This window comes from Otolemur garnettii, unplaced genomic scaffold (genome assembly GCF_000181295.1).
Source record: "Otolemur garnettii isolate 467f Iridium unplaced genomic scaffold, OtoGar3 scaffold00095, whole genome shotgun sequence".
In the NCBI taxonomy this organism is placed as follows: Eukaryota; Metazoa; Chordata; class Mammalia; order Primates; family Galagidae; genus Otolemur; species Otolemur garnettii.
Genome location: NW_003852490.1, coordinates 2,743,225 through 2,757,263, shown reverse-complemented (window position 1 = coordinate 2,757,263; position 14,039 = coordinate 2,743,225). Strand labels below are relative to the sequence as shown.

At 42.2% G+C, this 14,039-nt stretch overlaps 1 protein-coding gene across 2 annotated transcripts in view; it reads right to left on the bottom strand.

Moving 5' to 3' along the window:
* HNRNPLL (heterogeneous nuclear ribonucleoprotein L like) overlaps positions 1-9,242 on the bottom strand; it is a 45,921-nt gene extending 36,679 nt beyond the window's left edge. Inside the window, exons 1-2 of one of the 2 annotated variants that reach the window (XM_003795676.2) lie at positions 9,069-9,242; positions 8,653-8,812 (exon numbers count right to left, since the gene is read on the bottom strand). In XM_003795676.2, the coding sequence (XP_003795724.1) occupies positions 8,653-8,812; positions 9,069-9,079 (171 nt within the window). In that variant the 5' untranslated portion in view covers positions 9,080-9,242. Of the gene's footprint in view, positions 1-8,652 lie in introns of both variants that reach the window. The other variant, XM_012808825.1, reaches the window with a different exon arrangement.
* Between the last annotated feature and the right edge of the window lie 4,797 nt (positions 9,243-14,039).

The window sequence follows — 14,039 nt, the reverse complement described above, 5'->3', positions numbered from 1 at the left end:
GTGGCTGGCGCCTTAGCCGGTTGAGCTATAGGCGCCGAGCCCAGTTAGTATTTTTTGATAGAAAAGGAAGGAAGTAGAAGGAAGATTCTAGCTTGAGACTAAAAATATACAACAACCATATGCAATGTGTGAGCCTTCATTTTATAATAGTTAAAACTGCTACAGAAGACAGATTAGGGACAATTAGGACTATCTTAGGAGAAACGTGAATACAGACAGGATGTTACATTAACATAACAGAATTATGGGCTCCAGCCCCATATACCGAGGGTGGCGGGTTCGAACCCAGCCCCAGCCAGCTAAAACAGCAGTGGCAACTGCAACAAAAATAGCCGGGTGCTGTGGCGGGCACCTATAGTCCTAGCAACTTGGGAGGCTGAGGCAAGAGAATCGCCCTAGCCCAAGAGCTGGAGGTTGCTGTGAGCTGTGATATCACAGCGCTCTACAGAGGGCGACAAAGTGAGACTCTCTCAAAAAGGAAAAAAACAAAAAACAAAACAGAACAGAATCATTGCTGTCTTAAGTATGGAAAGGTAATGGTTATATGTGAAAGAATATCCTTATTCTTAGGAATGCTGGGATAGTGAAGGATGAAGTGTCATGGCATCTACAACTTATTTTCAAATAGTTTAGGGGAAAAAGTAGTATGTGTATATATAAATGTAGACAGACAAAGAGATGAACCCCAAGTGGCAAAATGTTAAAAACTGCTGAATCTAGGTTATGAGCATATTGTAATTGAACATTTTATGTAAATGAAAGGTGTTATAGTATTATACTTATAACCTACAAAAAGGTATAAAGAGTATTAAAAAATAACCATGAACCAACCATCCAGTTTAGTAAGTAAAACGTTACCAATCAATGAATCATATCTCCTCTTCTTATCCTTCCCTTCCTATCCCGGGTAACCACTAATCTGAATATAGTGTTAATGTGACTACTTTTCAAATTGGTCTTCTAATAAAGAGATGGATTATAGGACCAATTTTAAAATGCCTCCAAGATCTCACTTTAACATATTATTATTCAACTATGTTTCTTAAATGGAATAGCTTGAGATCAAAATCATTCCCTAAAAGCTGGAAGATGTTAAATTAATTACAATTAATTGTACATTAAGTACAATTACTTTGGTACTTAGAAGATAATATCACTGTATCCCAACCTCTACACAGAAAAAACATCCTACACCTCAAGTATTTCCCTTATTCCCACTCGATGAATCTGTCATTCATGAGTGTATCTACCTGGATATTTCTCTAATTTTAAATTACTTCCCCTTTTTGAGCAGGGAGCAATCAATGGCTCACTCCCATAATCCTCGCACTTTGGGAGGCCAAGGCAGGTGGACTGCTTAGGCTCAGGAGTTGGAGACCAGACTGAGCATGAGTTGAGACTTCATCTCTAAAACAACTAGCTGCATGTTGTGGCAGGCACCTGTAGTCCCAGGTACTCAGAAGGCCAAGGCAAGAGGATGGCTTGCGCCCAAGAGTTTGAAGTTGCTGAGCTGTGACGCCATGAGGGCGACAAAGTGAGACTCTGTCACAAAAAAAAAAAAAAAAAATTGCCCTTTTCTTTAACCTAAAACTCTCAAACTTTCTGTACTTTGTTTTATTTTTTAAAAATCCTAGGATTATTTCCAAATATAAAACTGATATATTAATGATGTCTTTTCAAACTATTTCTATATCCTCTCCAGATCTTAGTTCTACCAGGTCTTTTTCCCCCCAAATACTAATACAAATACACCCTTTTTAAATCACTTTCTTTTTTCTACCTATACTATGTTTACTAGTAAAAAGAAATCTGAAATCATTAGTAGAGCTAAACAACAGCACTGTTAGTAGAGCTTCTTTTGCCTACCCTAAAATTATCTCTTTTAAGCATTATAATATGCTTAAACATTATAATATGTATCTGATCCCTGAACTAATAGATAAAATCTGTATTGTTTACCCCCATCCATATATTAATATTTGAGAAGCCAGGTACTGTGACTCACGCCTGTAATCCTAGCACTCTGGGAGGCTGAGGCAGGTGGATTGCCTGAACTCACAGGTTTGAGACCAGCCTGAGCAAGAGCAAGACCCCGTCTCCACAAATAGCCGGCTTTGTGGTGGGTGCCTGCCCCATATGCCAGAGGTGGTGGGTTCAAACCCAGCCCAGGCCAAAAAAAAAAAAAAACTGCAAAAAAAAAAAAATCAATTAAAATTCAATATCAAACATGTACAGAAGCACTGCCAAGTAATAATGCAAACTCTCTTTAAACACCTCCAAATGACATGAAACATACTACCTGGTGATAATCCATTCATTTGAGATAGATATAGATACATATCTATATCTATATATATATATATATATATTTTTTTTTTTTTTTTTCTTTTTGCAGTTTTTGGCCGGGGCCAGTTTTGAACCCACCACCTCCGATATATGGGGCCAGCATCCTACTCCTTTTGAGCCACAGGTGCTGCCTCATTCATTATATTTTTAGAAAAGTCTTCATTGTATGTATCCAAATCTGTCTTCTATGTTCCCTATCCAAAATGGCTTTTGGAGTCAAACCAGTAATCTTTGGACATTTGCTGGGCTCAGTGATCTTAGGATAATTACTTATTTACTGAGCCTCAGTTTCTGTTAAAAGACAAAAAAATTAAAAACTCATAAATTCCTTATTGTGCATGATTGCAACAAATGAAACACATACAAAATGTCCAGCATAATGCTAGATGTAGTTATTGAACAAGTGTTCAATAAATGTAAGTTGGCACACCCAACCCTCATCTACATTTCCCTCTCCTACCTAACTTTCCAATTCCTGAATTTGTAATGATTTCTTAAATCACACCTAAGTTTACCCTTCAATCTAACTATGCTCCAGATTCTTCTGTCACTCCTCTTATGGTCTGATTTCTAGTGCCTTCTTCATCCTGGTACTCTCTCTCTGGATACATTAGAATTAATCAACATAGTGCCAAGAAATGAGTCCAGTATTTCTAGGTATGTAAGATTATCCTCTTCCTTACTTTGGATACTTCATACAGACCAAGGACAAAGTTTTAATGGGCAGCTAGAAACATTATTTTAACTCACACTATGCTTAGAGTTAACCTATACCACGTATGCTCTTTTTTCCCTTACTAAATTAAACAATTATATCACTTTACTTGGTCTTGTAATTGCAAGCTATAATGCTGGGTACTACTGACCAGAATTTTTTACATAAAATTTCAAATAGCTAGAAAGGGCTGCTAACTTACCTCCTATAAAAGGAAGGCAAAAAACATTTATCTAATACCAGAATATGGATACAACTTTATGAATTTCAGTTAGAAGATTGCTGAATCCATCACAATTCAAAAGTACTACACATCTCCTTCCTACTTCTGTTTTCTTTTTTTTTTTAACTCCTCAACTTCCTATTATTACAGTAGTTTTTCAATCACACAATTATGCCTTCCTCCCTAACTTCAGAGGTGGACCACTGATTAGTTGGGGGAAAAGGAGAAGAGCAAAAATAGTTGATAAGAAGGGACAGAACCAGGTGTGGTGGCTCACTCCTGTAATCTCAAGAGACACAGGAGGCTGCGAAAGGAAGATCATTTGAGGCCAGGAGTTCAAAACCACCCTGGGCAACAATAGCAAAACCTTTATCTAAAAAAAAAAATTTTTTTAATTAGATGGGCATGGTGTTGCACCTATACTCCCAGTCCCAGCCACTTGGGAGGCTGAAGCAGGAGGATCACTTGAGCCTAAGACTTCTGAGTTGCAATGAGTTATAATCATACCCTTGTACTCCAGCCTGAGCAGTCCCCATTCCTTTAAGGGGGGAGGTGTAGATTAAATAAGGGATTTGAGAAAGAGGGTGCCCTCCTTATTTGCTAGCTATAAAAATATAACCCTAGCTTTACCATTCTACAGAACTGAAACATGGAAAGAGACAGCATCAAGTCCCTATGATACTATCTAAATTCCTCAAGATAGCCATGCCTGGAACTAGCGTCACAATTTGGCTTTCCCAGTTACATGAGCCAATAAATTCCCTATCCCTATACCACTTTTGCTCATTTGAGCTATTGCTATGGCCATAATCCCTGAAACTTGCATTCAATTTCAGGGAGGAAAAGGCAATATGTAATGCAGAATAACAAGATTTTTAGATATAGAGTGTATTTTCACCATTATATACCTATCACCAAGATGGACACCTGGCACATGGTAGTTTTATTGTTATTTTTCAATGAGGTAAGAGATCATAAAGATCACTGAGTGTCAAAGAGGTTAAGTCAGAAAGTTTGTTGTTAGCAGAGCTAAACACCCACCCTGATTGCTCTACTGGCTCTATTACAGAAGCTCTTTTCACTATATGTACTTACATGAAGAAACAGTCCAAGCCAAAAGGTAATAAAACCTACTGCTTTTCATTTCTTGCTGAAAAGCAAGCTTAAAAATCCTTCCTTTGAGCAGCACCTGTGGCTCAAAAGTATAGGGTGCCAGACTCATATGCCAGAGGTGGAGGGTTCAAACCCAGCCCCAGCCAAAAAAAAGAACTGCAAAAAAAAAAAAAAATCCTTTATTGTAGCAGCTTACCTAGAGGAGACACAAGACACTACTGCTATGCAAGCCGTAAGGCTCTAGCATACACTCCTTGAACTATTTTATTTCCAGAAGCATGGTCCCAGCTACTCGGGAGGCTGAGACAAAAGAATCGCCTAAGCCCAGGAGTTGTAGGTTGCTGTGAGCTATGACATGACAGCACTCTACAGAAGGTGATAAAGTAACACTGTCTCAAAAAAAAAAAAAAAAAAGAAAAAGTTTGAGAAACTCCTTAGCAAATAAAGTGCTATGATTTGCCTCTTTATTCACTAGCAAAATAGAGTAAAAGAAAAACTTAGGCCTGGCACAGTGGCTCATACCTGTAACCCTAGCACTCTGGGAGGCTGAGGAGAGTGGATTATGTGAGCTTACGTTTGAGATCAGCCTGAGCAAGAGTGAGATCCTGTTTCTAGAAATAGCTGGGCATGTAGCGGGAGCCTCTAGTCCCAACTACTTGGGAGTCTGAGGCAAGAGGATCACTTGAGCCCACAGAGTTTGAGGTTTCTGTGAGCTATGACACCAAAGCACTTTACCAAGGGCAACAATGGAGACTGTCTCAAAAAAAAAAAAAAAAAAAACACCTTAAAAATCTCCAACATAAATTAGCACTCCAATCCAATTCAATTCCTAAAGTGGTTTTGCCAAGAGAAGCTCTAATATTTGGAAGTCAACCTGCTTTCTTAAAAGGAGATACAGAAACTATTAATATGACCCTGAAGGCCATTGCCTAGTAAATTTAAAAACACTATTTACTCCACAAGAATAAAGTAACTGCATAATACTCAGCCTGGACCTCTATAATTAACACTTGTTTGACAATGTACCACAGTGAATCTAAAAAATCCTGGAAGTTTTTGCTCCATAACAGGTTATGTGCCAGAAATCATAAATTTGAAGGGTATTTTATTTTTCATATCCAAAGAACTCTCTTTACACCTTCAAATATCATGATCATTCACCTTTAAGAGCATTTGTAGAGCCACAATGGTGTTCTTAAATACTCATTTCTCTCTTTAAATTTAGTTAATATAGCATTAAAGCACTTAAGGAAACTTAATAAAAACCAAACAATGTAAATCTTCAAAGTCTTCCTTTGTACTTTACAAATTTCAACTAGAATGAAAAGATTGCTTATCATTGTACTTAATCTACATTTACCTTTTTTGGGGGGAGAGGCAGAGTCCCACTCCCTTGACCTGGGTAGAGCGTGGTGGCATCAGTCTAGTTCACAGTAACCTCAAACTTCTGAGTTCAAGTTACGCTCCTTCCTCAGCCTCCTGCGAAGCTGGGACTACAGGTGCCCATGACAACGCCCAGCTACTTTTTTTGTTGTTGTTGCCATTGTTGTTTTGCTAGCTCAGGCTGGATTCTAACCAGCCAGCCTCGGTGTAATGTGGCTGGCATCGTAACCACTATGCTATGGGCGCGGAGCCTAATTTTTCTATTTTTAGTAGAGAGGAGAGTCTTGCTCTTGCTCAGGTTTGTTTCCAACTCCTGAGCTCAAGCAATTCTTTCCACCCCAGCCTCCCTGAGTGGTAGGATTACAGGTGTAAGCCACCATGACCAGCCTATTTGCATTTACTTTAATATTGTGCAGATTTCTTCTTTGGGCTAAAGGACCACTGTGGTGTCAAACCCTTTCCAAGTAGATGAATTAGCACATGTCTGCATGAAGCAACACTAAATGGTAGATGTCCATCTAGAGAATGCCTATCCTAATAATATAATTTCCATAGTTGCAATGATTTCAAAATAGTACTAAAAATTAAGAGCCATAGGCAGTGCCTGTGATTCAAAGGAGTAGGGCACCAGCCCAATATAGTGGAGGTGGTGGGTTCAAACCCATCCCCAGCCAAAAACTGCACAAAAAAAAAAAAATGAAATAAAATAAAAATTAAGAGCCAGATGTGGTGGTTCATGCCTATAATCCCAGCACTCTGGGAGGCCAAGGCAGGTGGATTATCTGAGCTCACAGGTTCCAGATAAGCCAGAGCGAGATCTCGTCTGTTAATAGCCAGGCATTGTGGCAAGTGCCTGTAGTCCCAGCTACTTGGGAGGCTAAGGCAAGAGAATCACTTGAACCCAAGAGTTGGAGTTACTGTGAGCTGTGACATCATTGAACTCTATGACAAAGTGAAACTCTGTCTCCCCCCCCCAAAAAATAATACCAAAAACTACATGAAAAAAAACTCCTTAGATTTCCTTCTTTTCTAAAAAAACACAGGATCTTGCTCTGTTGCTTAGGCTATGGTGAGGTATCTCAGACTCCCAAGCACTAGATTATAAATAGGTGTAAGCCACCATGCCTGGCCCTTCCTTAGATTCCACTATACAATACTGCTTCTACTGGGGCAGCACCCGTAGCTCTATGAGTAGGGTGGTGGCCGCTCTATGAGTAGGGTGGTGGCCACATACACGGAGACTGGCGGGTTGAAACCCAGCCTGGGCCTCCTAAACAACAATGACAACAGCCCTCTACCCAGGGCGACAGCTTGAGACTGTTTAAATAAATAAATAAATAAATATTGTTTCTACTGTTAAAAGCAATTAATACTTTGCTAAGAAACAGAGAAGATAAAATTCAGAATTTATAACTCAATATAAATTCCTGCCTGGGTAATTTAAATGCTGCATTAATTTAGTCACTGAACTACTGCTTCAGAAGTGAAAGTTCAACTCTCATATTTTATAGACTAAGAGACCCCAGAGTAGTAATTAACTTTCTCAAGCTCACATAAATGGCAAGACTCTCCCCAGACCTCCCTCTCTGTGTTTCCTTTATTCACACTTCCAAGTTACATTATGAATATTTCAAAATAGCTAGGCACAAAAGTAACAGCTAACCATAGGAAAATTTTATTTAGATGAAGAAAAAGTTTCTTAACTGTGTTGGAAACTGAGGCGTCACGTTCTCGTAATTGGAAACTATAACGCTGAGTACTACTGACCAGAATTTTTTACATAAAAATTCAAACAGCTAAAGACGGCTTCTAATTTGCCTCTTACAAAAGGAAGATGAAAAACATTTTTATTTAATACTAGAATATATGTGTACAACTGTGTAAATTTCAGTTAAAAGTTGCCTGAACTCATCGCAATTCAAATGCGTTACAGGTTTTAAAAACATCTAAGTCATTAATACAGTGGAAGTGCACCATAAAAGGACAAAAATATTTGCTGTGCTCGGTTTCCTTAAAGTTTCCATCCCCCTAAAGCTGAATAACTGTTAATACTTGTTGTGGATAAGATGATTTTTATATTCCTTCTGCCTCTGGCTAAGGTTTCTGATAAGAGAAAGACAAGACTCCAGGAATGCATTTAATGCAGCCCTGTTTTCAGTTCCTCCTCTACTAGGGCTCACAGGGAATAAACTGCCCATGAAGAACTGAAGTAATTTTAAGATTTGTTTTATTTGAAGGTGGGGGTGTACTAAAACCTGCCAACTCATTTTTGTAACCAAAGAAGTAAAGTATGGTACAATTATCGCAAAACTAACGGGTAGTAAAGCAGACACGCCGTGTTTGCACAGTCTAACTTTTTCTAAATTAAACCTTCAAGGGACCTAGGGAGCGAACGCCAGGGAGCAATCTGTCATTTAGTTACAGCTCTGTGAGGCGCATACTGCCCTCAGTGGAACCGAGGCACCATCCTGCGACAGTGACCGGCGCCCGGCCGCACCGGGCAGAGGGGCTGCAGGCGGCCGGCGGTCCTGACGCTGGCCCCAAGCCTGAGGAGTTAAACTAACAAAGAGCTAATCGCCCCCCGGAGCGGAAGCAACGCCTCCTCGCCGCCCCCGCCCCGCGACCCTCCCCAAGTTCAGGGCCCCGCAGCCGACTCCCCGGCGGGGCCTGCAGCCAGGCTGGGGCCGGGTTCGCAATCGGGATGCGGGAAAAAGGTAGAGGCAAGAAAAGAAGCCCCCAAAGGAAGAGTCGACGCTTTCCCAGCGCGTCAGCGCGGCAGAAAAGGTAAACGCAGCGGGCGAGAGGCCCCGCCGCCGGCCCTGCTTCCCGGGGAGCCGCCAGGCACAGCCGACGGGACGCCGCGCTTTGTTACCGGCTGTGAGAAGCTCCGGCCGCCGCCGCCATCGCCCCCGCCCCGGGGCGCCGCTTCTCGGCGGTTCTCGCCTTCCTCGGCCGAGTAGTCGATCTCCCCCTCCTCGGTCTTGAGGCGTTTGGCCTGGCTCTCGTACTCCCGGTCCTCCTCGTACGTCTCCCTGGGGGAAGAGGAGGAGGAGGACATGGCGGCGGCCGGAGGGACCGGTGGGCAGGCGGGTGGTGGCGGCGGTGGGGCGCCGGCCTCGGATGCCGCCGACCAGTCCCCGCCGCGGGCAGCGCCTCTCCAGAGAAGGTCTCCGCGGCCCGGCCGTCCGCGGGGGTCGCGCGCCCAGAAGCCGGGTGGGAGAGGACAACGGGGCCCTTAGAAGGGGCGCCCCGGGAGAAGGCTCCCGAGCGGCCGCTCCCCTTTATTACCGAGCCAACATGCAGCCTCTCCCTCCTCCGTCTCCACTGAGAGCCCGGGGGAGCGAATCTAAGGATGGGGACGCGACCGCGGCTTCCGGTCTTCCCTCCTCCCCTAATCCGCTCCCCGCCGCCCAGGCCGAGCCTCCGCCCCCGCCTTAGCGGCCGTCGCGCAGGATCGAATCCAGCCGCAGCCCGCGGGAAGCGCCCCCCCCACCAGCCTGGGTCCTGCTCCCTATTGGCAGGGGAAAAAGTCGACCAGCCTTCCAATTGGCTGTGAGTGCTGCTCGTCAAAAACTGCCCGCGTCCCGGGTCTCCTCCTGGCCTGCGCCTTCTGAACTCGCCGCTGGCATGTGAACCCCGCCGGCGCAACGCCCGCCCCGCGCCCGCGGGAGCGGTTACAGCCGTTGGCGCTGTGAGTCGTACCCGAAGCCAGGCTCGGAGGGAACCCGTCGGGCGCTTAGGCGAGCAGTGGGGCCGGGCTGCGGGTGTTAACCGCCTTCCCGCTAATTTAAATGCTTTTATTCTCTTCAAAAAGAGGATGAGGAAAACCTCTAAAATCCCTGCAGACATACACCCCCACAGAGCCCTAAACTGCAAGGGATGAGGGGAGGAAAGGGTTTGGAACCATGAAATTTGCCTTCTAGCCTTCCTGCTATGTCGTGTGCAAAATGTAATACAAGTGGGTGGACTGTCCTCCCGCCCCTAACTAGATATTAGACAACAGCTGTCGACGTTTATTGAGTGCCAGCGAAGTGCGAGTCCGTAGTTGATGCTCTGCACAGGCGCGTGTCAGTTTGAACGGTTGTCCCTGACTTGGAGTCTGGGCCCTTCTGTACCCGCAGCATAGGAGACTTGTCTGCATAAGTCCCTGCTCCAGGGTCTGGCAGAAATAACACCCTTTTGTGCTTATGATTTTGTAATGAAAGATCGGTATAGATTACCAGCTCATAAAAACGTGGCATTATTTGTGCCTTCCCCCCACCCCGTAATTCCCATTATTTGCATGTAATTCTGTAACAATATCACACTCGAGCACAGAAGGTCCTTACTCCTGCCGGACCCTGAATGTTAAACCTTCCACATTAAATTTCGTCCTTCATCCCAATTCTTTCTCTTCTGGACAGTTTATTTCACTTTATTATTTATTTTCAAGAGATACAAAAGCCTATCAAAATCCTGTTTTGTCCTTTGGACCACAGCTCACTTCCTCTGTGGATTCCTCAGGACTCTTCCAAGATTTTCATTTCTGTGTTCTCTTTTTGCAACAGGGCCCTTTGCAAACTTACCTTACTCAAGAAGTTCTGTTTTTTGTTTGTTTTTTTTAAAGGAGCGCTTGAGGGCAGGAACTGTGCACTTTCCATCTTTGTAACTAGTTCTTGTACAAACTCTGGCACAATTTGGGCGTCCAGAAATGCTGAATGAGTCGTCCTTGGGAAATAAAAGTCCAGTGTATCATTCAGAAGAGAAACTGGCAAGTCTAAGGCAACCTCACTGCCCTTTGTTAGCCTTTGTAGGATTCCCAGAGATCAAGAACCTCTTGTGTTTCTGTTGTCCTTCTCTCTCAGAAGTGGCCCTTTCCTAACAGTGTGGATTGTTGCCTCCTCCAGCCCAGTTCTTTCCAAAGTTACTTCCTCCCCAAAAGCTATTTTTATTTATTGCTGACAACACTTTAACATACGCTGTTTTGTACTTCATAATTTAGATTGCCTGTCATTTGGAATCCAATTGCAAGATGTTCCAAAACACAGTATAGCCATAATCAAATTTATGTGAGGCTGCAGGTATACATTGATAGAAAAAGCTAAAAAAAAAATTCTAATTTTTTTCAATTAAAATAAAATGGAAGTATCAAAGAGGGAGCTACAGAGCTGGCTATAGATGAGAAAAAATGTCAACAGCAGAAAATGCTGCAATGGTTTGGGAAAGTAAATAGCAACAAGGGAGACAACTATACAATTCTGTTTAAAGCCTGTTCTATTGATTTAAATGTTGCCTAACATTTTCAGAATGCAGTGACATTGCCTGGCCTTAAGACAGAAAGGGTCAAAAAACTGAAGTCTATAAATCCTAGCTTACAACCAGGCACAGTATTCTTTGGGAGGCCAAAGTAGAAGGATTGCTTGAGGCCAAGAGTTTTAGACAAGCCTGAGCAAGAGGTAGACCCCAACTTTACAAAAAAATACAAAATTTAGCTGGGCATAGTGTCACATGCCAGTAATGCCAGCTTCTCAGGCGGCAGGAGGATCACTTGAGCCCGGGAGATTCAGGTTGCAGTGAGTAATGGTGACACCACTGCACACCATCCTGGGTGACAGAGCAGGAGCTTGTTAGGGGAAAAAAAAACAAAACCTTATTTATGTGTTATCTTTAGAATCCAGTGTGCTTTTAGTAGTAGTGTTAGCAGCATCAAAGATCAGGAAAGAATGAATCAATTTGTAAACTTGCTTAGGAAGGAAATTTCTTTGATGGAGTGAGATAGGCCATTCCCACGACTTTTTTAACTTGCCCAAACTAAAAGAGACAGAAAAGTTGGGAGCTTAAAACTTTGAATTATTTTTCTTTAGGAAAAACAAAACAATAGAATATCCATGAGGTATTTAAGAATGATCAGAAGCACTTACTGTCTTTAGTCATTAAGTATGAGCGACTATTTGTTAATATTATCTATATTTTTATACACAAGGTAAATTTAGTTTGGTAAATTTTATTTATTCCCAACTGTGAATTTATTAGGCCTTATACAAACTATCCAAATATTACCTGTGATGGTGAAAATATTTTGAATTCACCTAAGGATTATATCAAGGTCATAAAATGTAACTCTCATATCTAAGTAAGGAAACCCAGCCTCGCCAAACCTAGTCTGCTGTACTCAGCATTCGCTTTACTCATAGTACATTAGAGTCAATATCTGCCTGTATTAAGCTGGGTGAGGTGACTCATGCCTGTAATCCTAGCATTCTGGGAGGTCGAGGGAGCTGGATTACCTGAGCTCAGGAGATCCCAGAGACCAGCCTGAGCAAAAGCCAGACACCATTTCTACTAAAAGTAGAAAAACTAGCTGGGCATTGTGGCAGGTGCCCAGCTTCTTGGGAGGCTGAGATAAGAGGATCACTTGATCCCAAGAGTTTGATGCTGGTCTGAGCTATGAGGCCATGGCACTCTACCCCAGGGTGACTGAGTGAGACTCTGTCTCTAAAAATATATGTGTGTATATAGATAGATGGATAGATAGATAGATACCTGTGTTCAACATCATTCTTTTCGTGACTAGTCCAAATCAAAATGTTTAGTAAAAATTATTGAAGGAATAAAACTTAGGAAGCAGTTTTAAAATACATCAGTCAGTTCACTGATTGTGAATGACATCTGAGCTTGTTGTAGATGAGTTGTTCAGACAGGACAATAAGTTCTTTGATAAGGAAAATGCTAGTTAGCTCATTATGCCCTGAGAAGAGCTAAAGGGAGAGGACATCAATTGCATTCTGCTTGAGTTTACACAGATAGATAAATGACACACTGCCCAATAGCCAGAAATGCCTACGAAAATGAGAAACAACTCCTAAATGCTATGACCATCTGGAACGTCTTGTGCATTACCTTTGACCAATTTTCTGAGTGCTTGATTGAATTGGCTGCTGTTGAATAGAACAGGCAGCAACCACAAGCTCCCATTGCCACATCCTGAAGGGGATTCAGGGATAATACTGGAGTGGGAGACAGGCCTAGGGTAGGCATCCGGAAACTTGAGAGTCAAGGGCCTTTAATCTATCCCTAAATTGCCCTTAGTTTTAAATCCCATTACTGATCTATACAAACTAATTTACAAGACACTGTGCTAGATGATGAGGGGACTAGAAAACTGTATGAGCTGGACCCTGCCCTCTTGAAACCTGCAGCTGAGTTAAGGAAACAAGGCACATACCCAAGAGGTAGGCTACAAGGCACAGGTAGAGTAATACCCATGCAATTATAATAACAACCACATATAGTGTGCCAGTCACTGTGCTAACAATTCTGAGAGAAGCCCTCTACCAGAGACATTAACTCTACTCATTATGCAATTAAAAAAACAGCCTTATTTCCCCTACAGTTGGAGTTAATAAACTGGAGAGCCAGGATTGGAACTCAAGCAATCTGATTCCAGAGCCAGTACATTTTTTTTTTAAAGACAGGGTCTCACTTTGTCACTCTTGGTAGAGTGCTATGGCATCACAGCTCACAGCAACCTCCAGCTCTTGGACTTAGGTTATTCTTTTACCTCAGCCTCCCGAGTAGCTGAGACTACAGGTGCCTGCCACAACACCCGGCTATTTTTTGTGTTGCAGTTTGGCCAGGGCTGGGTTTGAACCCACCACCCTTGGTATATGGGGCTGGTGCCCTACTCACTGAGCCACAGGTACCACCCAAGAGCTAGTACTTTTGATCAAAAGGATGATGATTTAAATATTGTGTGATTTAGTACCCTGGAAATATAGATCTAATTTATAGTCACTTAACATGTCACTAATTCATTCTCTAATTTATACCTGGATTTATGCAGCCATTATTCTGGGAAGGGCCAAAGAGATTAGTTTTCACCATTTGCAATTATATAAGAAAATTCAATTTTCTTCTGTAGGAAATTACAAGTACAATGTACTGTTAATTTTTACATTTAATTTCTATAGAAAAAGCCCAGAAATTATGTGGAAAGTTTCACCATTTTCTAATAAATGCTTCCTTTGAACAGCTAGAAATGCAAATTGTGAGGTTTTCACACCCAAACTCAATTTCCCATATTGCTGTCATTTCATTGACTATACAAAACTTATTTCCTACCTCAATTCTTGTGTAATGAAAGTCAAATAAAGCCTCACGTACATCTTACTCTGAGCCATATTTCCAAAGGATTAGAGCCAAACAGGTTTGTTATGATCAAGACAACATGTTTAACATGAAATCCAGCTATTCACAGACAAATCAGCTAATTTCTTTGAA